The 27,012-nt window shown below is 51.0% G+C and overlaps 1 protein-coding gene across 7 annotated transcripts in view; it reads right to left on the minus strand.

The window, feature by feature from the left end:
• LOC122563870 (transient receptor potential cation channel subfamily V member 3-like) overlaps positions 1 to 26,580 on the minus strand; it is a 105,815-nt gene extending 79,235 nt beyond the window's left edge. Inside the window, exons 1-6 of one of the 7 annotated variants that reach the window (XM_087977175.1) lie at positions 26,305 to 26,580; positions 25,973 to 26,113; positions 19,875 to 19,937; positions 16,778 to 16,896; positions 12,560 to 12,712; positions 10,775 to 10,918 (exon numbers count right to left, since the gene is read on the minus strand). In XM_087977175.1, the coding sequence (XP_087833301.1) occupies positions 10,775 to 10,918; positions 12,560 to 12,712; positions 16,778 to 16,896; positions 19,875 to 19,933 (475 nt within the window). In that variant the 5' untranslated portion in view covers positions 19,934 to 19,937; positions 25,973 to 26,113; positions 26,305 to 26,580. Of the gene's footprint in view, positions 1 to 10,774; positions 10,919 to 12,559; positions 12,713 to 16,777; positions 16,900 to 19,874; positions 19,938 to 23,525; positions 23,757 to 25,972; positions 26,114 to 26,304 lie in introns of those variants that run through there. The other 6 variants (XM_087977173.1, XM_087977176.1, XM_087977174.1 and 3 more) reach the window with 6 other exon arrangements.
• Between the last annotated feature and the right edge of the window lie 432 nt (positions 26,581 to 27,012).

Genomic DNA, 27,012 nt, shown 5'->3' on the forward strand with positions numbered 1-27,012 from the left:
TAAGTGTCCCTGTGTACATGCCCCTGTGTAAATGTCCCTGTGTAAGTGTCCCTGTGTAAGTGTCCCTGTGTAAGTGTCCCTGTGTAAGTGCCCCTGTGTAAATGCCCCGTGTAAGTGTCCCTGTGTAAATGCCCCATGTAAGTGTCCCTGTGTTAGTGTCCCTGTGTAAGTGTCCCGTGTATGTGTCCCTGTGTAAGTGTCCCTGTGTACATGCCCCTGTGTAAATGTCCCTGTGTAAGTATCCCTGTGTAAGTGTCCCTGTGTAAGTGCCCCTGTGTAAATGCCCCGTGTAAGTGTCCCTGTGTAAATGTCCCCGTGTAAGTGTCCCTGTGTAAGTGTCCCTGTGTAAGTGTCCCGTGTAAGTGTCCCTGTGTAAGTGCCCCTGTGTAAATGCCCTTGTGTAAGTGTCCCTGTGTAAGTGCTCCTGTGTAAGTGTCCCTGTGTAAGTGTCCCTGTGTAAGTGCCCCTGTGTAAATGCCCCGTGTAAGTGTCCCTGTGTAAGTGTCCCTGTGCAAGTGTCCCTGTGTAAATGCCCCTGTGTAAGTGTCCCTGTGTAAGTGTCCCTGTGTACATGCCCCTGTGTAAGTGTCCCTGTGTAAGTGTCCCTGTGTACATGCCCCTGTGTAAATGTCCCTGTGTAAGTGTCCCTGTGTAAGTGTCCCTGTGTAAGTGTCCCTGTGTACATGCCCCTGTGTAAGTGTCCCTGTGTAAGTGTCCCTGTGTATGTGTCCCTGTGTAAATGCCCCTGTGTAAGTGTCCCTGTGTAAGTGTCCCTGTGTAAATGCCCCTGTGTAAGTGTCCCTGTGTAAGTGCCCCTGTGTAAATGCCCCGTGTAAGTGTCCCTGTGTAAGTGTCCCTGTGTAAGTGTCCCTGTGTAAGTGTCCCTGTGTAAGTGTCCCGTGTAAGTGTCCCTGTGTAAGTGTCCCTGTGTAAGTGCCCCTGTGTAAATGCCCCGTGTAAGTGTCCCTGTGTAAATGCCCCGTGTAAGTGTCCCTGTGTAAATGCCCCTGTGTAAGTGTCTCTGTGTAAGTGCCCCTGTGTAAGTGTCCCTGTGTAAGTGTCCTGTGTAAGTGTCCCTGTGTACATGCTCCTGTGTAAATGCCCCTGTGTAAGTGACCCTGTGTAAATGCCCTTGTGTAATTGCCCCTGTGTAAGTGTCTCTGTGTAAGTGCCCCTGTGTAAATGCCCCGTGTAAGTGTCCCTGTGTAAATGCCCCGTGTAAGTGTCCCTGTGTAAGTGTCCCTGTGTAAGTGTCCCTGTGTAAGTGTCCCTGTGTAAGTGTCCCTGTGTAAGTGCCCCTGTGTAAATGCCCCTGTGTAAGTGTCCCTGTGTAAGTGCCCCGTGTAAGTGTCCCTGTGTAAGTGCCCCTGTGTAAAAGACCCTGTGTAAGTGTCCCTGTGTAAAAGACCCGGTGTAAATGTCCCTGTGTAAGTGCCCCTGTGTAAATGCCCCGTGTAAGTGTCCCTGTGTAAGTGCCCCGTGTAAGTGTCCCTATGTAAGTGCTCCTGTGTAAGTGTCCCTGTGTAAGTGCCCCTGTGTAAGTGTCCCTGTGTAAAAGACCCTGTGTAAGTGTCCCTGTGTAAATGTCCCCCGTGTAAGTGTCCATGTGTAAGTGCCCCGTGTAAGTGTCCCTATGTAAGTGCTCCTGTGTAAGTGTCCCTGTGTAAGTGTCCCTGTGTAAGTGCCCCTGTGTAAATGCCCCGTGTAAATGTCCCTGTGTAAGTGTCCCTGTGTAAGTGTCCCTGTGTAAAAGACCCTGTGTAAGTGTCCCTGTGTAAATGTCCCTGTGTAAGTGTCCCTGTGTAAGTGCCCCGTGTAAGTGTCCCCGTGTAAAAGACCCTGTGTAAGTGTCCCTGTGTAAGTGTCCCTGTGTAAGTGCCCCTGTGTAAATGCCCCGTGTAAATGTCCCTGTGTAAGTGTCCCTGTGTAAGTGTCCCTATGTAAGTGCTCCTGTGTAAGTGCCCCTGTGTAAATGCCCCTGTGTAAGTGTCCCTGTGTAAGTGTCCCTGTGTAAAAGACCCTGTGTAAGTGTCCCTGTGTAAATGTCCCTGTGTAAATGCCCCTGTGTAAGTGTCCCTGTGTAAGTGTCCCTGTGTAAGTGTCCCTGTGTAAGTGTCCCTGTGTAAAAGACCCTGTGTAAGTGTCCCTGTGTAAATGTCCCTGTGTAAGTGCCCCTGTGTAAGTGTCCCTGTGTAAGTGTCCCTGTGTAAGTGCCCCTGTGTAAGTGTCCCTGTGTAAAAGACCCTGTGTAAGTGTCCCTGTGTAAGTGTCCCTGTGTAAGTGTCCCTGTGTAAAAGACCCTGTGTAAGTGTCCCTGTGTAAATGTCCCTGTGTAAATGCCCCTGTGTAAGTGTCCCTGTGTAAGTGTCCCTGTGTAAGTGTCCCTGTGTAAAAGACCCTGTGTAAGTGTCCCTGTGTAAATGCCCCTGTGTAAATGCCCCTGTGTAAGTGTCCCTGTGTAAATGCCCCTGTGTAAGTGACCCTGTGTGAATGCCCCTGTGTAAGTGTCCCTGTGTAAGTGTCCCTGTGTAAGTGTCCCTGTGTAAAAGACCCTGTGTAAGTGTCCCTGTGTAAATGTCCCTGTGTAAATGCCCCTGTGTAAGTGTCCCTGTGTAAATGCCCCTGTGTAAGTGTCCCTGTGTACATGCCCCTGTGTAAGTGTCCCTGTGTAAAAGCCCCTGTGTGAGTGTCCCTGTGTACATGCCCCTGTGTAAATGCCCCTGTGTAAGTGACCCTGTGTAAGTGTCCCTGTGTACATGCCCCTGTGTAAATGCCCCTGTGTAAGTGTCCCTGTGTAAGTGTCCCTGTGTAAGTGTCCCTGTGTAAATGCCCCTGTGTAAATGTCCCTGTGTACATGCCCCTGTGTACATGCCCCTGTGTAAATGTCCCTGTGTAAGTGTCCCTGTGTACATGCCCCTGTGTAAATGTCCCTGTGTAAGTGTCCCTGTGTAAGTGTCCCTGTGTAAATGCCCCTTTTACACAGTGTCCCTGTGTACATGCCCCTGTGTAAATGCCCCTGTGTAAATGCCCCTGTGTAAGTGAACCTGTGTAAATGTCCCTGTGTATATGCCCCTGTGTAAATGCCCCTGTGTAAATGCCCCTGTGTAAGTGTCCCTGTGTAAGTGTCCCTGTGTACATGCCCCTGTGTAAATGTCCCTGTGTAAGTGTCCCTGTGTACATGCCCCTGTGTACATGCCCCTGTGTAAATGTCCCTGTGTAAGTGTCCCTGTGTACATGCCCCTGTGTAAATGTCCCTGTGTAAGTGTCCCTGTGTAAATGCCCCTGTGTAAATGCCCCTGTGTAAATGCCCCTGTGTAAGTGTTCCTGTGTAATGGGGGGGGGGGGTGCAGAGGGAGTGAGCTACTGCCTTGAATTACTGCAATCCACGTGATATTGGTGTATACCTTACCCCGCCCCCCCCCCCCCCCCCCGCCCTGGTACCCAGTGCAATCCCAGCTGTCGATGGTTGACCCGGCGCTGGTGTCAGACAATGTGTGGAGGGTAAGTTGCTGGTCGTGCCATTCCTAGCTGGCTGGTGCTCTCTCACCACATCCTGTCTGACACCCTTCATACTGTCTCTTACTCTAACCTGTTGCTCCTTGAAGCAATGAACTCAGGGGCTCCACTTTCTCCCAATTTTTTTTATTCATTCACAGGATGAGGGCATCACTGACCTGGTCAGTATTTCTTGCCCATCCCTAATTAGCCAGAGGGTGGAAAAGAGTCAACCCCATTGCTGTGGGTCTGGAGTCACATGGAGGTCAGACCAGGGAGGGATAGCAGTCTCTGTGTAAGTGACCCTGTGTACATGCCCATGTGTAAATGCCCCTGTGTAAGTGCCCCTGTCTAAGTGTCCCTGTGTAAGTGTCCCTGTGTAAGTGTCCCTGTGTAATTGACCCTACGAAAACGTACCTGTGTAAAGTCCCTGTGTAAATGACCCTGAGTAAGTGTCCCTGTGTAAATGCTCCTGTGTAAATGCCCCTGTGTAAGTGTCCCTGTGTTAGTGACCCTGTGGAAAAGTCCCTGTGAAAATGCCCCTGTGTAAGTGTCACCGTGTAAAAGCCACTATGTAAATGCCCCTCAGTAAGTGTCCCTGTGTAAATGTCCTTGTGTAAATGTCCTTCTGTAAGTGTGCCTGTGTAAATGCCCTTGTGTAAGTGTCGCCGCTTAAAAGTCCCTGTGTATATGCCCCTATGTAAATGCCCCTCTGTAAGTGTCCCTGTGTAAATGGCCCTGTGTAAATGTCCCTGTGTAAGTGTCCCTGGGTAAATGTCTCTGTGAAAAAGCCCCTGTGTAAATGCCCCTGTGTAAGTGTCCCTGTGTAAATGGCCCTGTGTAAATGTCCCTGTGTAAGTGTCCCTGGGTAAATGTCCCTGTGTAAGTGTCCCTGGGTAAATGTCCCTGTGAAAATGCCCCTGTGTAAATGCCCCTGTGTAAGTGTCCCTGTGTAAATGTCCCTGTGTAAGTGTCCCTGTGTAAGTGTCCCTGTGTAAGTGTCCCTGTGTAAATGCCCCTGTGTAAGTGTCCCTGTGTAAATGTCCCTGTGTAAATGTCCCTGTGTAAGTGTCCCTGTGTAAGTGCTCCTGTGTAAGTGTCCCTGTGTAAGTGTCCCTGTGTAAGTGTCCCTGAGTAAATGCCCCTATGTAAGTGTCCCTGTGTAAGTGACCCTCTCTAAGTGTCCCTGTGTAAATGCCCCTGTGTAAATGTCCCTGTGTAAGTGCCCCTGTGTAAATGCCCCGTGTAAGTGTCCCTGTGTAAGTGCCCCTGTGTAAATGCCTTTGTGTAAGAGTCCCTGTGTAAATGCCCCGTGTAAGTGTCCCTGTGTAAGTGCCCATGTGTAAATGCCCCTGTGTAAGTATCCCTGTGTAAGTGCCCCGGTGTAAATGTCCCTGTGTAAGTGCCCCTGTGTAAATGCCCCGTGTAAGTGTCCCTGTGCAAGTGCCCCTGTGTAAATGCCTTTGTGTAAGTGTCCCTGTGTAAATGCCCCGGTGTAAATGTCCCTGTGTAAGTGCCCCTGTGTAAATGCCCCATGTAAGTGTCGCTGTGTAAATGCCCCTGTGTAAATGCCTTTGTGTAAGAGTCCCTGTGTAAATGCCCCGTGTAAGTGTCCCTGTGTAAGTGCCCATGTGTAAATGCCCCTGTGTAAGTATCCCTGTGTAAGTGCCCTGGTGTAAATGTCCCTGTGTAAGTGTCCCTGTGTAAAAGACCCTGTGTAAGTGTCCCTGTGTAAATGCCCCGTGTAAGTGTCCCTGTGTAAATGCCCCGTGTAAGTGTCCCTGTGTAAGTGTCCCTGTGTAAGTGCCCCTGTGTAAGTGTCCCTGTGTACATGCCCCTGTGTAAGTGCCCCTGTGTAAGTGCCCCTGTGTAAGTGTCCCGTGTAAGTGTCCCTGTGTAAATGCCCCGTGTAAGTGTCCCTGTGTAAGTGTCCCTTTGTAAGTGTCCCTGTGTACATGCCCCTGTGTAAATGTCCCTGTGTAAGTGTCCCTGTGTAAGTGCCCCTGTGTAAATGCCCCGTGTAAGTGTCCCTGTGTAAATGCCCCATGTAAGTGTCCCTGTGTTAGTGTCCCTGTGTAAGTGTCCCTGTGTAAGTGTCCCGTGTATGTGTCCCTGTGTAAGTGTCCCTGTGTACATGCCCCTGTGTAAATGTCCCTGTGTAAGTATCCCTGTGTAAGTGTCCCTGTGTACGTGCCCCTATGTAAATGCCCCGTGTAAGTGTCCCTGTGTAAATGTCCCCGTGTAAGTGTCCCTGTGTAAGTGTCCCTGTGTAAGTGTCCCGTGTAAGTGTCCCTGTGTAAGTGCCCCTGTGTAAATGCCCTTGTGTAAGTGTCCCTGTGTAAGTGCTCCTGTGTAAGTGTCCCTGTGTAAGAGCCCCTGTGTAAGAGCCCCTGTGTAAATGCCCCGTGTAAGTGTCCCTGTGTAAGTGTCCCTGTGTAAGTGTCCCTGTGCAAGTGTCCCTGTGTAAATGCCCCTGTGTAAGTGTCCCTGTGTAAGTGTCCCTGTGTACATGCCCCTGTGTAAGTGTCCCTGTGTAAGTGTCCCTGTGTACATGCCCCTGTGTAAATGCCCCTGTGTAAATGCCCCTGTGTAAGTGTCCCTGTGTAAGTGTCCCTGTGTATGTGTCCCTGTGTAAATGCCCCGGTGTAAGTGTCCCTGTGTAAGTGTCCCTGTGTAAGTGTCCCTGTGTAAATGCTCCGTGTAAGTGTCCCTGTGTAAATGCCCCGTGTAAGTGTCCCTGTGTAAGTGTCCCGTGTAAGTGTCCCTGTGTAAGTGCCCCTGTGTAAATGCCCCTGTGTAAGTGTCCCTGTGTAAGTGTCCCTGTGTAAGTGTCCCTGTGTAAATGCCCCGTGTAAGTGTCCCTGTGTAAATGCCCCGTGTAAGTGTCCCTGTGTAAGTGTCCCTGTGTAAGTGTCCCGTGTAAGTGTCCCTGTGTAAGTGCCCCTGTGTAAAAGACCCTGTGTAAGTGTCCCTGTGTAAAAGACCCGGTGTAAATGTCCCTGTGTAAGTGCCCCTGTGTAAATGCCCCGTGTAAGTGTCCCTGTGTAAGTGCCCCGTGTAAGTGTCCCTATGTATGTGCTCCTGTGTAAGTGTCCCTGTGTAAGTGCCCCTGTGTAAGTGTCCCTGTGTAAAAGACCCTGTGTAAGTGTCCCTGTGTAAGTGTCCCTGTGTAAATGCCCCGTGTAAGTGTCCCTGTGTAAGTGTCCCTTTGTAAGTGTCCCTGTGTACATGCCCCTGTGTAAATGTCCCTGTGTAAGTGTCCCTGTGTAAGTGCCCCTGTGTAAATGCCCCGTGTAAGTGTCCCTGTGTAAATGCCCCATGTAAGTGTCCCTGTGTTAGTGTCCCTGTGTAAGTGTCCCTGTGTAAGTGTCCCGTGTATGTGTCCCTGTGTAAGTGTCCCTGTGTACATGCCCCTGTGTAAATGTCCCTGTGTAAGTATCCCTGTGTAAGTGTCCCTGTGTACGTGCCCCTATGTAAATGCCCCGTGTAAGTGTCCCTGTGTAAATGTCCCCGTGTAAGTGTCCCTGTGTAAGTGTCCCTGTGTAAGTGTCCCGTGTAAGTGTCCCTGTGTAAGTGCCCCTGTGTAAATGCCCTTGTGTAAGTGTCCCTGTGTAAGTGCTCCTGTGTAAGTGTCCCTGTGTAAGAGCCCCTGTGTAAGAGCCCCTGTGTAAATGCCCCGTGTAAGTGTCCCTGTGTAAGTGTCCCTGTGTAAGTGTCCCTGTGCAAGTGTCCCTGTGTAAATGCCCCTGTGTAAGTGTCCCTGTGTAAGTGTCCCTGTGTACATGCCCCTGTGTAAGTGTCCCTGTGTAAGTGTCCCTGTGTACATGCCCCTGTGTAAATGCCCCTGTGTAAATGCCCCTGTGTAAGTGTCCCTGTGTAAGTGTCCCTGTGTATGTGTCCCTGTGTAAATGCCCCGGTGTAAGTGTCCCTGTGTAAGTGTCCCTGTGTAAGTGTCCCTGTGTAAATGCTCCGTGTAAGTGTCCCTGTGTAAATGCCCCGTGTAAGTGTCCCTGTGTAAGTGTCCCGTGTAAGTGTCCCGTGTAAGTGTCCCTGTGTAAATGCCCCTGTGTAAATGCCCCTGTGTAAGTGTCCCTGTGTAAGTGTCCCTGTGTAAATGCCCCGTGTAAGTGTCCCTGTGTAAATGCCCCGTGTAAGTGTCCCTGTGTAAGTGTCCCTGTGTAAGTGTCCCTGTGTAAGTGTCCCGTGTAAGTGTCCCTGTGTAAGTGCCCCTGTGTAAAAGACCCTGTGTAAGTGTCCCTGTGTAAAAGACCCGGTGTAAATGTCCCTGTGTAAGTGCCCCTGTGTAAATGCCCCGTGTAAGTGTCCCTGTGTAAGTGCCCCGTGTAAGTGTCCCTATGTATGTGCTCCTGTGTAAGTGTCCCTGTGTAAGTGCCCCTGTGTAAGTGTCCCTGTGTAAAAGACCCTGTGTAAGTGTCCCTGTGTAAATGTCCCCGTGTAAGTGTCCATGTGTAAGTGCCCCGTGTAAGTGTCCCTATGTAAGTGCTCCTGTGTAAGTGTCCCTGTGTAAATGTCCCTGTGTAAGTGTCCCTGTGTCAGTGCCCCGTGTAAGTGTCCCTATGTAAGTGCTCCTGTGTAAGTGTCCCTGTGTAAGTGTCCCTGTGTAAGTGCCCCTGTGTAAATGCCCCGTGTAAATGTCCCTGTGTAAGTGTCCCTGTATAAGTGTCCCTGTGTAAGTGCCCCTGTGTAAATGCCCCTGTGTAAGTGTCCCTGTGTAAGTGTCCCCGTGTAAAAGACCCTGTGTAAGTGTCCCTGTGTAAATGTCCCTGTGTAAATGCCCCTGTGTAAGTGTCCCTGTGTAAGTGTCCCTGTGTAAGTGTCCCTGTGTAAAAGACCCTGTGTAAGTGTCCCTGTGTAAATGTCCCTGTGTAAGTGCCCCTGTGTAAGTGTCCCTGTGTAAGTGTCCCTGTGTAAAAGACCCTGTGTAAGTGTCCCTGTGTAAGTGTCCCTGTGTAAAAGACCCTGTGTAAGTGTCCCTGTGTAAATGTCCCTGTGTAAATGCCCCTGTGTAAGTGTCCCTGTGTAAGTGCCCCTGTGTAAGTGTCCCTGTGTAAAAGACCCTGTGTAAGTGTCCCTGTGTAAATGTCCCTGTGTAAATGCCCCTGTGTAAGTGTCCCTGTGTAAATGCCCCTGTGTAAGTGACCCTGTGTAAATGCCCCTGTGTAAGTGTCCCTGTGTAAGTGTCCCTGTGTAAGTGTCCCTGTGTAAAAGACCCTGTGTAAGTGTCCCTGTGTAAATGTCCCTCTGTAAGTGCCCCTGTGTAAGTGCCCCTGTGTAAGTGTCCCTGTGTAAAAGACCCTGTGTAAGTGTCCCTGTGTAAATGTCCCTGTGTAAATGCCCCTGTGTAAGTGTCCCTGTGTAAATGCCCCTGTGTAAGTGTCCCTGTGTACATGCCCCTGTGTAAATGCCCCTGTGTAAGTGACCCTGTGTAAGTGTCCCTGTGTACATGCCCCTGTGTAAATGCCCCTGTGTAAATGCCCCTGTGTAAGTGTCCCTGTGTAAGTGTCCCTGTGTAAGTGTCCCTGTGTAAATGTCCCTGTGTAAGTGTCCCTGTGTACATGCCCCTGTGTACATGCCCCTGTGTAAATGTCCCTGTGTAAGTGTCCCTGTGTACATGCCCCTGTGTAAATGTCCCTGTGTAAGTGTCCCTGTGTAAGTGTCCCTGTGTAAATGCCCCTTTTACACAGTGTCCCTGTGTACATGCCCCTGTGTAAATGCCCCTGTGTAAATGCCCCTGTGTAAGTGACCCTGTGTAAGTGTCCCTGTGTACATGCCCCTGTGTAAATGCCCCTGTGTAAATGCCCCTGTGTAAGTGACCCTGTGTAAGTGTTCCTGTGTACATGCCCCTGTGTAAATGCCCCTGTGTAAATGCCCCTGTGTAAATGCCCCTGTGTAAGTGTCCCTGTGTAAGTGTCCCTGTGTACATGCCCCTGTGTAAATGTCCCTGTGTAAGTGACCCTGTGTAAGTGTCCCTGTGTACATGCCCCTGTGTAAATGTCCCTGTGTAAGTGTCCCTGTGTAAATGCCCCTGTGTAAATGCCCCTGTGTAAATGCCCCTGTGTAAGTGTCCCTGTGTAATGGGGGGGGGGGGGGGGGTGCAGAGGGAGTGAGCTACTGCCTTGAATTACTGCAATCCACGTGATATTGGTGTATACCTTACCCCGCCCCCCCCCCCCCCCCCCCCCCCCGCCCTGGTACCCAGTGCAATCCCAGCTGTCGATGGTTGACCCGGCGCTGGTGTCAGACAATGTGTGGAGGGTAAGTTGCTGGTCGTGCCATTCCTAGCTGGCTAGTGCTCTGTCACCACATCCTGTCTGACACCCTTCATACTGTCTCTTACTCTAACCTGTTGCTCCTTGAAGCAATGAACACAGGGGCTCCACTTTCTCCCAATTTTTTTTATTCATTCACAGGATGAGGGCATCACTGACCTGGTCAGTATTTCTTGCCCATCCCTAATTAGCCAGAGGGTGGAAAAGAGTCAACCCCATTGCTGTGGGTCTGGAGTCACATGGAGGTCAGACCAGGGAGGGATAGCAGTCTCCTTCCCTCAGGGCCATTAGTGACCCAGATGGGATTTTTCAATAATCGGCAATAGATTCATGGTTTTCGATAGACTTTTACACACAGAGTTTGTTTTAATCCTGCAGAAATTCCCTTGTTGTTACACTAAAGGATGCAGGCACATGCAGGCACTACATCAATGCAGTGGGGCAGTGTAGGGAGCAAGTTGATTGAAGGTTCAATGAGGTAGATACACGTTCCATTGACAGTGCCTCAGTGACAGCAGGCTGGGCCATCAATAAGGTTCACTGTGTTAACTCAGCCAGCCTCGTTTCACAGCCCCTTCCAAACACACGACCTCCGCTGTGACCTGGGAGACTCATGGTCAGCAGATACATGGGAACACCACCCTCTGAGCCCCTCACCATCCTGACTTGGAAATATATCGTCATTCCTTCACTGTCACTGGGTCCAAATCCTGGGATTCCCTCCTTAAGTGCATTGTGGGTCAACCTACAGCACATGGAATGCAGTGGTTCAGGAAGGCAGCTCACCCCCACCTTCTCGAGGGGCAACTAGGGATGTGCACATTGACACCCCTTTGGGGCGTATTAGGTTAAAAATGGGTACCCCTCATTCCTGAATCGAAACATCGATTCTCCTGCTCCTCGGATGCTGCCTGACCTGCTGTGCTTTTCCAGCCCCACTCTAATCTTGAGTAAAAACGGGTAGTATTTGATTCGGAAAGGTAACTCACCAAAATAGAAGCTGCTGCGATTTTTTCTGCTGGGTGTGAAAAATTTCCCATTGGCCTTGACGTTGACATCAGCTCCTTTCTCCAGTAGGAGTTTGACAATGTCCAGGCAGCGTCTTTCGATCGCAATGTGGAGGGCTGCCTGACCTCCAAAACAAAAGGGAAACCTATCAAACCCATCAGTCTGTTGCTTCATATATATCAAAGTTAAAAATCACACAGCATCAGGTTATAGTCCAACAGGTTTATTTGGAAGCACTAACTTTCAGAGCACTGCTCCTTCATCAGGTAGCTAGTGGGACAGGATCATAGATCACAGACTCAGCTTAAAATCCCTCACCTCCCTCATCTTTTCCCATCTCCTCTTGAGTACCCATATAAACTCTCCCCTCCTTTACATCCCCTCCTCACAAATCCCCATTGCTCTCAAATCCCCATCGCTCTCAAATCCCCATCGCTCTCAAATCCCCATCGCTCTCAAATGCCCCATCTCTCTCAAATACCCCATCGCTCTCAAATCCCCATCACTCTCAAATCCCCATCGCTCTCAAATCCCCATCGCTCTCAAATCCCCATCGCTCTCAAATGCCCCATCTCTCTCAAATACCCCATCGCTCTCAAATCCCCATCGCTCTCAAATCCCCATCGCTCTCAAATCCCCATCGCTCTCAAATCCCCATCGCTCTCAAATGCCCCATTGCTCTCAAATCCCCATCGCTCTCAAATCCCCATCGCTCTCAAATCCCCATCGCTCTCAAATCCCCATCGCTCTCAAATCCCCATCGCTCTCAAACACCCCATTGCTCTCAAATCCCCATCGCTCTCAAATCCCCATCTCTCTCAAATCCCCATCGCTCTCAAACGCCCCATTGCTCTCAAATCCCCATCGCTCTCAAATGCCCCATCTCTCTCAAACGCCCCATCTCTCTCAAATCCCCATCGCTCTCAAATGCCCCATCGCTCTCAAATGCCCCATCTCTCTCAAATGCCCCATCGCTCTCAAATGCCCCATCTCTCTCAAACGCCCCATCTCTCTCAAACGCCCCATTGCTCTCAAATGCCCCATTGCTCTCAAATGCCCCATCGCTCTCAAATGCCCCATTGCTCTCAAATGCCCCATCGCTCTCAAATGCCCCATCGCTCTCAAATGCTCCATCTCTCTCAAATGCCCCATCTCTCTCAAATACCGCATCTCTCTCAAATGCCCCATCGCTCTCAAATGCCCCATTGCTCTCAAATGCCCCATCCCTCTCAAATACCTCATCGTTCTCAAATACCCCATCTCTGTCAAATACCCCATCACTCTCAAATGCCCCATCTCTCTCAAATACCCCATCGCTCTCAAATGCCCTATCCCTCTCAAATACCTCATCGTTCCTAAATACTGCAACTCTGTCAAATACCCCATCGCTCTCAAATGCCCCATCGCTCTGAAATACATGCAGAGCCCTTCTCAAGTCCTTCCTCCTCCTCCCCCATTATTTACTCAGTCCCCCACCCTTACCCCATTCTCGGGGCATTGTGGTTATGAATGATGGGGGGCAGGACGTTATGGGCCGGGTTCAGAATTGGGTATTGAGTTTCCTGATGCTGTGAGTGGGTGATATTTGGGGAGAAGCTGAGTGACTAATCATTAGAGTGGGGAAGTGGTATTGCAGCTTATTCAATGTGTTCCATCTCAGAGCAGTCCAGAATGGGTGTTAAAGGAGCTAGAGCCATTCCATGATGCTGGCAAAACCTTCCAGTATCATGTCCTTGGATCCAGCGGCTCCCATTCTGTTAACCTACCTTTACAATCTTTATCACAATATGCAGCATTAATCAGCAGTTTTAAACAATCATCTCTCTCTGCGACTGCAAACAGTTTCTCAATTATTTCATTGGTATTGCTGTTCAGATTCAGTAACGCTTTCATCAGGCAGGTCTTCCCTGTTCTCGGATCTGTAATGGATTTACAGTTTCGTTTTACACTTCATGTTATCCTGCCCAATTCAATGTACACACAAGGCCAACACAGACACACACGCACACACTCACACACACACTCGAGCGCACACACACACACACACACATGCTCACACACACACGCACACATTCACACACACACACACGTACACACTCACACACACACACACACACTCGAGCGCACACACACGCACACATTCACACACACACGCACACATTCACACACACACACGCACACACTCACACACACACTCACACACACACTCGAGCGCACACACAAACACATGCTCACATTCACACACACACACGCACACACTCACACGCACTCACACACACACTCACACACACTCGAGCGCACACACACAAACATGCTCACACACACACACACATGTACACACTCAGACACGCACACACTCACGCATGCACACACGCACACGCACACACACACTCACACACACACACACAGACACACACACACACACATACACAGAATAACCATCCACTGGGAGTCTCAGGGTGGTCTTGTGGAGCTGGGTTGGTGAATGTCTGGTGACCCCATACCCCACTGGACGAGTGGCCTTTGGTAATCACCACCCCAAACTCCCGCCTGGGCCCCTGCCTTCCCTTTTAAATTCCATTAATAAACACCTGGGATCAGTAAAACTGACCATGGAACACCCAGGGTTTTGTTTAATAAAGTGAGCAGGTTGGCTATTGGCTTTTCGTTGAGAATGATGAGTGGCCCAGGTCAGGGTGAGTTGCTGCTCCTGACGGTTATCATCCCCGGACAGTTACCCAGCCCCTAGAAACAGCAGCAGGATCGAGCAGCCCCCATCCCCCCACACTCACCCAGCCTCCCATCCCCCCACACTTCCTCCCCACACTCAACCAGCCCCCAGCCCCCCACACTCCCCCCCACACTCACCCAGACCCCCACCCCCCACACTCCCCCCCACACTCACCCAGATCCCCCACTTCCCCCACACTCCCCCCCCCACACTCACCCAGACCCCCACCCCCCACACTCCCCCCCCACACTCACCCAGCCCCACCCCCCCACACTCCCCCTCACACTCACCCAGCCTCCCACCCCCCCACACTTCCCCCCCACACTCACCCAGCCCCCCACCCCTCCACACTCCCCCCCCACATTCTCCCCCACACTTCCCCCCCACACTCACCCAGCTCCCCACCCCTCCACACTCCCCCCCACACTCATCCCCTCACACTCACCCCCACACTCACCCCCCCACACTCACCCCCCCATGCACACACCCTTCACCCTCACCCCCATACTCACCCCCACACTCTCACCCCCATACTCACCCCCAGGCTCCTCCCACTCTCCACCCACACTCCCCCCCACACTCATCCCCCCCACATCCCCCCATACCCCCCCACACTCACCCCCCCACACTCACCCCACACACTCCCCCCTCACACACTCACCCCCACACTCTCCCCTCCCACACTCCCCCCTCCCACACTCACCTTCCCCACACTCCCCCACACACTCCCCACCCACATTCACCCCCTCATACTCCCCCTCCCATACTCATCCCCTCCCACACTCCCCCTCCACACTTCCCCCCCACACTTCCCTCCACACTCCCCCTCCCACCCCCCCCACACTCACCTTCCCCACACTCCCTTCCCCACACTCCCCCACACACTCCCCACCCACATTCACCCCCTCATACTCCCCCTCCCATACTCATCCCCTCCCACACTCCCCCTCCACACTTCCCCCCCCACACTCCCCCCACACTCTCCACACTCCCCCACACACTGCCCCCACACACTGCCCCCACACACTGCCCCCACACACTCCCCCCACACACACCCCCCACACACACCCCCCACACACTCCCTCCACACACTCCCTCCACACACTCCCCCCCACACACTCCCCCCACACTCCCCCCACACTCCCTCCACACTCTCCCCACACTTCCCCCCACACTGCCCCTCCCACACCCACCCCTGACATTCCCCCTCACATTACCCCTCACATTATCCCCCCACACCCCCCCCCCACAGTCACCCCCCACATTCGCCTCCCAAATTCCCGCCCCACACTCCCCTCCACACTCCCCCTCCCACCCCCCCACACTCACCTTCCCCACACTCCCCTTCCCCACACTCCCTTTCCCCTCACTCCCCCATACACTCCCCACCCACATTCACCCCTTCATACTCCCCTCCCACACTCCCCCTCCACACTTCACCCCCCACATTCTCCCCACACTCCCCCCAAACTCACCCCCTCCCACACTCTCCCCCTCCCACATTCACCCCCTCCCACACTCACCACCTCCCACACTTCCCCCCTCCCAACTTCCCCTTCCCACACTCCCCTCCCATACTCCCCTCCCACAGTCACCCCCTCCCACATTCCCCCCACACACTCCCCCCACACTTACCCCCTCCCACACTCCCCCCCACACTCCCCCCACACACTCACCCCCTCCCACATTCCCCCCACACTCCCCTCCCACACTCCCCCCACACACTCACCCCTCCCACACTCCCCTCCCACACTCCCCTCCCACTCTCCCCCCCTCCCACACTCTCCCCCTCCCACATTCAGCCCCTCCCACACTCACCACCTCCCACACTTCCCCCCTCCCAACTTCCCCCTCCCACACTCCCCTCCCATACTCCCCTCCCACACTCACCCCCTCCCACATTCCCCCCACACACTCCCCCCACACTTACCCCCTCCCACACTCCCCCCCACACACCCCCACACACTCACCCCCTCCCACATTCCCCCCACACTCCCCTCCCACACTCCCCCCACACACTCACCCCTCCCACACTCCCCTCCCACACTCCCCTCCCACTCTCCCCCCCCTCCCACATTCCCCCCACACACTCCCCCCCACACTTACCCCCTCCTACACTCTTCCCCACACTGCCCCCACACACTCACCCCCCCACACACACCCTCCCTCACACTCTTCCCCCCACACTCATCCCCCCCCCCCCAGACTTACCCCCCTCCCACACTCACTCCCCTCCCACCCCCCCCCCCACCCCCCCTCCACTCCCTCAATCCCAAGTGACCACGGGGATTGGGACGAGTAGGATTTCGGGAGCGTGATGGTATCGGGGTCAGATTGCTGGATAACATTCCAGAGCCTGAGGCCAGTGCTCGGGGGGCATGGGGTCACTGACGGATTGTGGAATTTAAATTCAACTGATTGATATGTGGCATTGATCGTGGTGACCATGAAAATTGTTAACTTTTATTGTAAAAAATCATCTGCCTCACTCATGTTGCTTTTGGGAAGGTTATTTGTCATCCCTCTATGAGTTTGCGATCCCCGATCCTCAGTGAGGTAACTCCCCTCTGAAACAGCTTCGAAACCACTCTGTTCCAGAACACTTGAGTATGGGCATCCTGAAATGTGCGCTGAAATAACTGTTATTAACAATTTTATAAAAATTTATAAAATAATGAGGGGCATGGATAGGGTAAATAGACAAGGTCTTTTCCCTGGGGTGGGGGGGTCCAGAACTAGAGGTTTAGAGTGAGAGGGGAATGATATAAAAGGGACCTAAGGGGCAACTTTTTCACCCAGAGGGTGGTACGTGTATGGAATGAGCTGCCAGGGGATGTGGTGGAGGCTGGTACAATTGCAGCATTTAAGAGGCATTTGGATGGGTATATGAATAGGAAGGGTTTGGAGGGATATGGGCCGGGTGCTGGCAGGTGGGACTAGGTTGGGTTGGGATATCTGGTCGGCATTTGGACCAAGGGGTCTGTTTCTATCTCTCTGACTCTATGACTGTAAAATGAGTAAATGAGTAAGTGTGAAAGGAATAATAACATACATTGACAAGGTGTGACCAGGTCGAGGTGGGACGAGACTGGTATGAAGCATATAATAGCACTGTCAGGTTGAACTTTGTGACCTGTTTCTATGGTGTCAACTCGCTGTAATCCGATAAGTGAGATGTGGCAGCTTTGTGTGGACTATCAATGCCCTGCCTCTGTGTGATTCAATAAAACAGTGAGTTGATGTGAGCCAGTACCTGTTAGCTCCGTCAGCTTCACTTGGGTCACCTGAACGATGCTGAGTATTCTGCTAAATTCCTCCATATTCCCATCGGCTATGCAAGCGAACAACAATTCTGTCAGTTCATGCATCAGACTGCTGAGAGTTAGAGCAAAAGCAAAATCAGTTCATCGTTTGGATAGTCACGTGGTAGGATTTGGATTTGAGGAACTTTGCTGCACACTCCGAACGTGATTTAAGGATAGCAAATCTCAAAGGGATTTTAAAAAACAAACAGGAAGTCAGCTCGGTTCCCTGTTGTATTCCCCATGGTAATAACTTGACCAATCTGAATCAATTTGCCAACTCATGTGGTATAAATTGTTGTTCCCTTTGAGATTTGGCATTCTCTTTCAGCATTAGACACAAAGGTTTGGCAGTGGGTCTTCTTATTCTCCAGCAATAATCAACTTCACAGTAACAGCAATATTTGACTCAATGCTATCTCTCTCTCGCTCTCACTCACACACACACGCTCTCTCTCTCTCTTTCTCATGCTCGCTCTCACTCTCTCTCTCTCACACACACACGCACACATGTGCTCTCTCTCTCTCTTTCTCACACACATACACACACTCTCTCTCTCTTTCTCACGCTCGCTGTCACTCTCTCTCTCTCACACACACACGCACACATGTACCCTCTCTCTCTCTTTCTCACACATGCACACACACGCTCTCTCTCTCTTTCTCACACACGCACACACACGCTCTCTCTCTCTCACACACACTCTCTCTCTTGCTCTCTGTCTCGCTCTCTCTCACTCTCACTCTCTCCAGATGCTGCCAGATCTGGTGGGTTTCCCCAGGGCATTTTTTTATTCCAGAAAAGCTGACCTCTCCCTCTCCTCAGGTGCTAACCTGATTTTAGGATCAGTGTATAATTTGCACCTTCCACAACCCAATCTGCTTTGTACAGTGATGTCGAGATAATTGTTGTCTCAGTGATGGGGCTTGAGGGGGTGAAGGGTTAAAACTGGCCCCGTTTGGAGAATGGTGGTGGAATGTTTAACACCTGCCCGAGAGGACAGATGTTCCACTGACGGTCTCACACTGTCCTCTCCATATCGGGTAAAATACTGGATAGGGTAGGGGTGGGAGGAGCGTGATAGGCTCAGGGTTAGTGATGATTGGAGCTGAAGAGTGTGGCACTGGGAAAACACAGCAGGTCAGGCAGCATCCGAGGAGCAGGAGAGTCAATGTTTTGGGCATAAGTCCTTCTTCAGGAATGAGGATTATTGGGCCATGAGGTGATGGCCAGCTCCTCCTTTATACCAGCCCAGCAAGTGGCTCAGAACAGAGTATCCTGTTAACCATCAGAGGAACTCGAAGGGCTCCACTCTGCGCTCGGCAGCAGGGTCTGGCCAGGGATCATACACATGGTGCTCTGAGTGGTTTGACCAGCTGCATCCCTCCTGGAATATCCACTGTACACCTGCTTAAAACACCGAGCAAAGTTAGACTCCAGGCTACTTCCCTGAGATGTTTAGAATTATATCGGGTGTCAGGGAGGCCAGACCTGGAATCCCGTGACCTTACCCAAAGCAGGGCGTATTTATTCTGGGGTGACTGTAACAACGATTGGTTGTTGGGCTGAGGCGTTTGTCCCCAGTGGAGCAGTTAAGGTCTGTTATTGCCTTTTTTTCTGCTTCATTCACAGGATAAGAATGTCATTGGTTAGACAGCATTTATTACCCAGTTTGGAGTCAACCACATCGCTGTGGGTCTGGAGTCACATGTAGGCCAGACCAGGCAAAGATGGCAGTTTCCTTTGTGAGGGACCTTACTGAACAATTAACAATGGATTTATGGTCGTCATTCGACTCTTAATTCCAGATATTTTTTGCTCAATTCAAATTCCACCATCTGCTACGATGGGATTTGAACTCAGGTTCCCCAGAGCATTACCTGGGTCTCTGGATTAACAGTCCAGTGATAATACCACTGGACCGTTGCCTTCCCTCATGTGTAGAAGAGGGGAAAGTGCCAGCGTTGGAATGGGGTGGACAAAGTTAAAAGTCACACAAAACCTTTATGTATAGATGAATGAGAGGCAACCTAATTGAAACTTAGAGGATTCTGAAGGGGTTTAATAGGAGAAATGTTTTCCCATGTTTTCCCAGTGCTGTATTCTTGGGGTCAAAGGCTAGCTGTTTAGAACTGAGATTTCTTCCCTCAGAGATTTGAATCTCTAGATTTCGTTGGTCCAGGGGACTGAATGTGTTCAAGTTGCTCTGTTCTAAGGGAAATTAAAGAACATGTTGTTGCTGGAGGGAGGGAGGGGAAAGTATTGAAGTAGAAAAATCAGCTATGATCTTGTTGAGTGGTATGGACCAGGCCAGTCCCCCTCAAAACATCTCAGGGAAGTAGCCTGGAGTCTAACTTTGCTCGGTGTTTTAAGCAGGTGTACAGTGGATATTCCAGGAGGGATGCAGCTGGTCAAACCACTTAGTTTTAAACAAAGCAGAATTTATTTACAAGATTACCGAATGAAATACAAACAAAAGTGAACAGAATAGAGAACAACTTAACCCTCCCCGAAAACCCAACAGATCATCCTTTAATGATGCTGTTCCAAATACTTGCAACAATCCCCATAAACATCCCTTGGCACAAAAGGTACAATCCAACCCAGGGTCGTACAGGAGAGAGAGAGAGAGATGGCGGAGCGATTCGGCATGGAATACCTTCTTCCATATAGCTGTTGTTTTTGACCAACAGCCTCAAAACCGACTGCCTGTTTACTCTGAACAGCCAGAGCTCAAACCCAGAGCAGGGGAAAGCTGAGCTGGGAGAACGGGCTGTGCCCCTTTCATTGTACAAGGGCTTTTTTTTTAAACTTAAAAGCCTCCCGAAGTAGATCAACCCGAGACAATTCGGAGCCTGTGTCTTTGACCTCCTGAAAAAAAAACCCCAGGACAACCTGACCGTGTTGAAGGAGCAGCGTTGTCTCCTGAGGAATTTGCATCGTTTAGCTCCCGTCATCTGAATAGAAATACAAGCCACCAAACCAAAGGCACATGGTAACAGCTGAGTAAAAAGTCCGATAGTGTTGCTTCCGCGGAGGATACTGACCTCTCCTGATTACCATCCATTTTGTCACGCTGCATGACAATTCGGAGATTTTTATCCATAACCCTGTGTAAAAATACATGAGAAGCTTCTGTTACAAGTTGGGCTGCACCATTCTCCTCCATTATCGCACTTTGTGAAAGAGCTCACTGACATCACCTCAGTCTGCTGGGTGCAACCCAAAAACAAAATCCAGAACCCTGTAAGATTTTCATCCCCAACCACGTGTTAAATCATTTATGAAATCAGCTCCCACCTCATTTACAGATCATGTTCCAGACTCTCAGCTGAGCGAAACTCATTTGGCACGAGCCCCTTTCTCAACATTTTGTCAAAGATTTTGAGCCTATGACCTCGAAATATTAATCCATTGACCAGAGTTATTTTTAATCCACTCTCTTCAAAGCTCATCTCTGATTGGTCACCAGGGAGGACAGCTTAAACTTCCCTAACTCTCCTCATGAAAGAAATTCCTCATCCTTGTAACATTCGGTGAACTGTGTTCTCTACCCTTTCTCATCCCTTTTCATTTCCTTCCTTTTGAAGGAAGAGAAAGTAAAGGCTTGTATTTATATAGCGCCTTTCATGAGTTTGATCTGTAACCAACCAGATTCTGCAGACACTGATGTAACACAAAGTGAGAACCAAGTTGTGCACAGCAGGATCCCACAAACCAGATAATGACTTGTGTTTTGCATTGTTGGTTGAGGGAAAACCATTGGCCAGGATTTTGGGCAGATCCATCTTGCCTTTATTTACAGTGGATCCTTGATTCAGTGCCTTCTCAGAAATGTGGGATCTCCACCATCTGTGAGAACATGCAGCAGGTCCTGGACAATATTTCAGGCCTGGGCCATGATGTTCCTGCCACACAGACACCGAGCAAGAGGAAGTCGAACCACATCTCCACCAGTCAGTGGCACTACTGAATGTGAGGGAACATTCAAACACACATGCTTCCTGCACTAAGGAGGGAACTGGAGTGGTACCATAGAGTCTTAGCGAGGTACAGCACGGAAACAGACCCTTCGGTCCAACTCATCCATGCTGACCAGATATCCCAACCCAATTTAGTCCCACCTGCCAGCACCCGGCCCATATCCCTCCAAACCCTTCCTATTCATAGACCCATCCAAATGCCTCTTAAATGTTGCAATTGTACCAGCCTTCACCACATCCTCTGGCAGCTCATTCCATACACGTACCACCCTCTGCGTGAAAAAGTTGCCCCTTAGGTCTCTTTTATATCTTTCCCCTCTCACCCTAAACCTATGCCCTCTAGTTCTGGACTCCCCGACCCCAGGGAAAAGACTTTGTCTATTTACCCTAACCATGCCCCTCATAATTTTGTAAACCTCTATAAGGTCACCCCTCAGCCTCCGACGCTCCAGAGAAAACAGCCCCAGCATGTTCAGCCTCTCCCTATGGCTCAAATCCTCCAACCCTGGCAACATCCTTGTAAATCTTTTCTGAACCCTTTCAAGTTTCACAACATCTTTCCGATAGGAAGGAGACCAGAATTGCACACAATATTCTAACAGTGGCCTAACCAATGTCCTGTACAGCCAGAACATGACCTCCCAACTCCTGTACTCAATACTCTGACCAATAAAGGAAACCATACCAAACGCCTTCTTCACTATCCTATCTACCTGCGACTCCACTTTCAAGGAGCTATGAACCTGCACTCCAAGGTCTCTTTGTTCAGCAACACTCCCTAGGACCTTACCATTAAGTGTAGAAGTCCTGCTAAGATTTGCTTTCCCAAAATGCAGCACCTTGCATTTATCTGAATTAAACTCCATCTGCCACTTCTCAGCCCATTGGCCCATCTGGTCCAGATCCTGTTGTACTCTGAGGTAACCCTCTTCGCTGTCCACTACACCTCCAATTTTGGTGTCATCTGCAAACTTACTAACTGTACCTCTTATGCTCGCATCCAAATCATTTATGTAAATGACAAAAAGCAGTGGACCCAGCACCAATCCTTGTGGCATCACATCTGGCATTTCCGAACCTCCAGGAATCCCTGGAAATTCAAGATATTCTCAACCACTCTGTTTTTGTTGAATCAGCTAACAAACAGAATGGGAGAATGAGTTGGAAGGTCGATCCCATCCAACAGTGTGAGGGAATATTTCCTCAAGAGCTTTACTCTGAATATTTCGTGTTATTTAGTGAGTATTCCTAGGATGAGGCCGATGTCAGTCAAAGTGAGCTGTAGTGAAACTGTTGGTTGTTATTAAAAACTCTTCTGGGGGGAGAAAGCATTCCTTCTTGATCTATTGAATGATCTGGTCCCCACAACAAAGTGGCCTCTCCTCTGAACTAGCTGAATGTGTTGTATCAAATCTGTAAACATGGCTCAGGAAGGCAGCTACCCACATCCCCAGGATAGCAAGCAATGACTACAAGTCCTAACACAGGATGGCACGATGGCTCAGTGGTTAGCACTGCTGCCTCACAGCACCAGGAACCCGGGTTTGATTCCAACCTCCACCTGTGTGGAATTTGCACGTTCTCTCTGTGTCTGTGTGGGTTTCCTCCAGGTGCTCCAGTTTCCTCCCACAACCCAAGAATCTGAAGGTTACGATGGATTGGCCATCGGAAATTGCCCATCGTGTTCAGGGGTGTGTAAATTAGATTCCCTACAGTGTGGAAACAGGCCCTTCGACCCAACCAGTCCACACCCACCCTCCAAAGAGTAACCCACTCAGACCCATTTCCCTCTGACTAATGCATATAACGTTAGAGGACAATTTAGCATGGCCAATTCACCTGACCTGCACATCTTTGGACTGTGGGAGGAAACCGGAGCACCCGGAGGAAACCCACGCAGACACAGGGACAATGTGCAAACTCCACACAGACAGTCACCGGGGGCTGGAATTGAACCCAGGTCCCTGGTGCTGTGAGGCAGCAGTGCTAACCACTGAGCCACTGTGCCACCATGCCACATACGGTGTAGGTTAGCCATGGGAAATGTAGGGTTATGGGGATGGGTTTGGGTGGGATGCTCTTCAGAGGGTCAGTGTAGACTGAATGGGCCAAATGGCCTGCTTCCAGACTGTAGGGATTCTATGATACCTTGACAATGACTGAAATAACTGGTTCCAGACATGTACATTTGTAAATCTGTAAAGGTGATTCAATAAAATAATTGAAGTTAGCCATACACTCAAGTTTGGGGCCTGGTGTGGCACAGTGGTAATGTTCCTACCTCTGACCAAGGGGGCCCAGGTTCAAGTCCTACCTGCTCCAGATGTTTGTCATAACATCCCTGAACAGTTTGATGCAAAGCACCTACTGCAGCCTCTGTCACTGAACATAATGACCAACAGTTTCCAGCCTTTACCTGGTCCTTCCCCAGCTGAGCAAGCAGCTGCTAACTGTTACTGGTCAAACTGAAAAATGGGGAACTACAAGCTGGAAACGCCGTAAACTGTGTTGAAAGTGTTTACATCATCAACAAAGTGGTTGCACGTGAATGGAAAGATTCAGAACATTTTAACAAATAAAGTTTGGTCGCACACAAACCAACTGTCAGGAACTTTCTTTGACCTGCTCCTGAACCATGTGTGGACGAACCTCGATTTCTGTTCTCACTACAAACCATGGGAATGTGATGTCCATTCAATGTCAGACAGCACTCACCCTGGTCCTGAAGGCTGCGCAGTCTGCAGAGTTAAAAATCGAACAACACCAGGCTCTAGTCCAACAGGTTTATTTGGAAGCACTAGCTTTCGGAGCGTTGCTCCTTCATCGGGTGGTTGAAGCAGGATCATAAGACACAGAATTTATAGCAAAAAATCTCAGTGTTATGCAATTGAAATTATATATTGAACAAACCTGGAGTGGGCTGGGCTGAGCTGGACTGAGCTGAGCTGGACTGGACTGGGCTGAGCTGGACTGGGCTGGACTGGACTGGGCTGAGCTGGACTGGGCTGGACTGGACTGGGCTGGGCTGGACTGGGCTGAGCTGGACTGGGCTGGGCTGGACTGGGCTGAGCTGGACTGGGCTGGGCTGGGCTGGACTGAGCTGAGCTGGACTGGGCTGGGCTGGACTGGGCTGAGCTGGACTGGGCTGGACTGGACTGAGCTGAGCTGGACTGGGCTGGGCTGGGCTGGGCTGGGCTGAGCTGGACTGGGCTGGACTGGACTGAGCTGAGCTGGGCTGGGCTGGGCTGGGCTGGACTGGACTGAGCTGAGCTGGACTGGGCTGAGCTGGACTGGGCTGGGCTGGGCTGATCTGGACTGGGCTGAGCTGGACTGGGCTGAACTGAGCTGAGCTGGGCTGGGCTGAGCTGGACTGGGCTGGACTGAGCTGAGCTGAGCTGGGCTGGACTGGGCTGAGCTGGGCTGGACTGGGCTGTGATATGCTGGGCTGAGCTGGGCTGAGCTGAGCTGGGCTGGACTCGGCTGGGCTGGACTCGGCTGAGCTGGACTAGGCTGAGCTGGGCTGTTTGACTGGGCTGAGTTGAGCTGAGCTGGCTGGACTGGGCTGTGATATGCTGGGCTGAGCTGGGCTGAGCTGAGCTAGGCTGGACTGGGCTGAGCTGGTCTGAGCTGGACTAGGCTGAGCTGGACTGGGCTGAGCTGAGCTGGACTGGACTGGGCTGAGCTGGGCTGGACTGGGCTGTGATATGTTGGGCTGAGCTGGGCTGGGCTGGACTGTGCTGAGCTGGGCTGGGCTGAGCTGGGCTGAGCTGGGCTGGGCTGAGCTGGACTGGGCTGAGCTGGGCTGAGCTGAGCTGAGCTGGACTAGGCTGAGCTGGGCTGAATTTGACTGGGCTGAGGAGCTGAGCTGGCTGGACTGGGCTGTGATATGCTGGGCTGAGCCGGGCTGAGCTGAGCTAGGCTGGACTGGGCTGAGCTGGTCTGACCTGGACCAAGCTGAGCTGGACTGGGCTGAGCTGAGCTGGACTGGACTGGGCTGAGCTGGGCTGTACTGGGCTGTGATATGTTGGGCTGAGCTGGGCTGGGCTGGACTTTGCTGAGCTGGGCTGGGCTGAGCTTGGCTGAGCTGGACTGGGCTGAGCTGGGCTGAGCTGAGCTGGGCTGGACTGGGCTGTGATATGCTGGGCTGAGCTGGGCTGAGATATGCTGGGCTGAACTGGGCTGAGCTGCGCTGGGCTGGTCTGGGCTGAGCTGGGCTGTGCTGGGCTGGGCTGAGCTGGGCTGAGCTGGGCTGGACTGGGCTGAGCTGGGCTGGACTGGGCTGAGCTGGGCTGAGCTGGGCTGGTCTGGGCTGAGCTGGGCTTGACTGGGCTGGTCTGGGCTGAGCTGGGCTGGTCTGGGCTGAGCTGGGCTGGTCTGGGCTGAGCTGTGTGTTTCTGGTTTTTGGTTTAGATTTCCAGTTGTTGCAGAGTGTTACCATTTGCCCAGTCCGCGCTCTTGTCGAGCAGATTGAGTTCTGACCAACCACAAAGTCCCGGAGGAAACTCTGAGGGTTTGATTTAAGAAGCAGGAATTGATTTGCTGAGTTCTTCTTGTGAAATACCAAGTACTTTCACAGCCTGCCTTTCCACGCTCCATCCAGACTTCCTGTAACCCGAGGCAACGAGAGTACTTCTGTTTTCTTAAACAAGATGTGGAGGCGCTGCTGTTGGACTGGGGTGTACGAAGTTAAAAATCACACAACGCCAGGTTATAGTCCAACAGGTTTAATTGGAAGCACTAGCTTTCGGAGCGACGCTCCTTCATCAGGCAGCTACTGGGGCAGGATCATAGGACACAGAATTTATAGCAAAAGATCACAGTATCATACAATTGAAATTATATATTGAATAAACCTATATCATTTTAATTGCATGACACTGTGATCTTTTGCTATAAATTCTGTGTCCTATGATCCTGCCCCAGTAGCTGCCTGATGAAAGCTAGTGCTTCCAATTAAACCTGTTGGACTATAACCTGGCGTTGTGTGATTTTTAACTTGTATAATGTAGGATGTTCAGCAGCTAGTGTATAATCACAGACAGCTCCCACACACAGCACTGTTGTAGCCTGTGGGTAAACAGGGTCTTTGTTTAATGCCTTGGCTGAACAACAGTCACTTGGACAGGGTGGCACCCCCTCAGTGTACTGCGGGCAGTGTTTACCTGGATTCTGGTCACGTCTCTGCTGGTGCTGAGGTGGGAAGGTTCAGACCACTGTGCCTTTAGTTGAGTGGAGGAATTGGACCAGACCGGGACAGCACAGATGAGAAATCTTTGTAAACTGTTCCAGTGCTAAACGATGACCTAAGATCAAAGAAAGAGCATCTGATTAAACCAAAAGTCAACAGGAATATTTGCACAGCTCCTTTAAACAGAGTTACATATGGGAGTGTAACAAAGTAAAAATTGGCATTAAGCTCAGGTGATGAAATAATAGAAATTGCTGGAGAAGCTCAGCAGGTCTGGCAGCATCTGTGGAGAGAAATCAGAGTTACCTTTTCAGGTCCAGTGACTGTACCCCAGAACGCAATTCCTCAATTCTGAAGAAGGGTGACTGGATCCGAAACATTAACTCTGACTTCTCTCCACAGATGCTGTCAGACCTACTGAGCTTCTCCAGCAACCTCTGTTTGTGTTTTTCATTTCCAGCATCTGCAATTCTTTAGGTGAAAGAATAATGCAGTTTACCAATCGCTCAGCGAGAGTTTGAAGGGATGGGAAGCAGCAGCACACTCTGAAAGGAATGCGTTCAAGCCTTGCGGTGTTCTAAACAAACCAAATGTTTTGGGGAGGCAATTGCTGTCATTTCCTCCATGGCGATAGCTCAGGAAATCGCAGTGAACTCCCGAATCAAACAGCACCTTTCCTGTGGCTGTGAACTTGTCATCGTGTGAAGTTTCGCAATTTCCCATTTGTCCGAATGACAGAATGTTCCAGCAAAAGGTGGCATTTTCAAACCTGTCAAGTTGTTGTTATTGACGACATTTATCAGAACTTCGTTCAAATGTTAACTTGTGTAACAACCGAAAGTTGTGAGGAGAGTTTACACATTTGGTTCAATCTTCCTGGGAGTAATCCATCTGGAGGTGGGGCTGAAGGTGAAACTGGGGGTGAGGGTGAGGGTGAGGGAAAGGGGGGTGGGGGTGGTGAGAGTGGGTGTGAGGGCGGTGAGGGTGAGAGTGGGGGTGAGGGGGGTGAGGGTG

The sequence above is a fragment of the Chiloscyllium plagiosum genome, unplaced genomic scaffold (genome assembly GCF_037043375.1).
Source record: "Chiloscyllium plagiosum isolate Xiang-an unplaced genomic scaffold, Cpla_swu_hap1 HiC_scaffold_31, whole genome shotgun sequence".
NCBI classification, from domain to species: Eukaryota; Metazoa; Chordata; class Chondrichthyes; order Orectolobiformes; family Hemiscylliidae; genus Chiloscyllium; species Chiloscyllium plagiosum.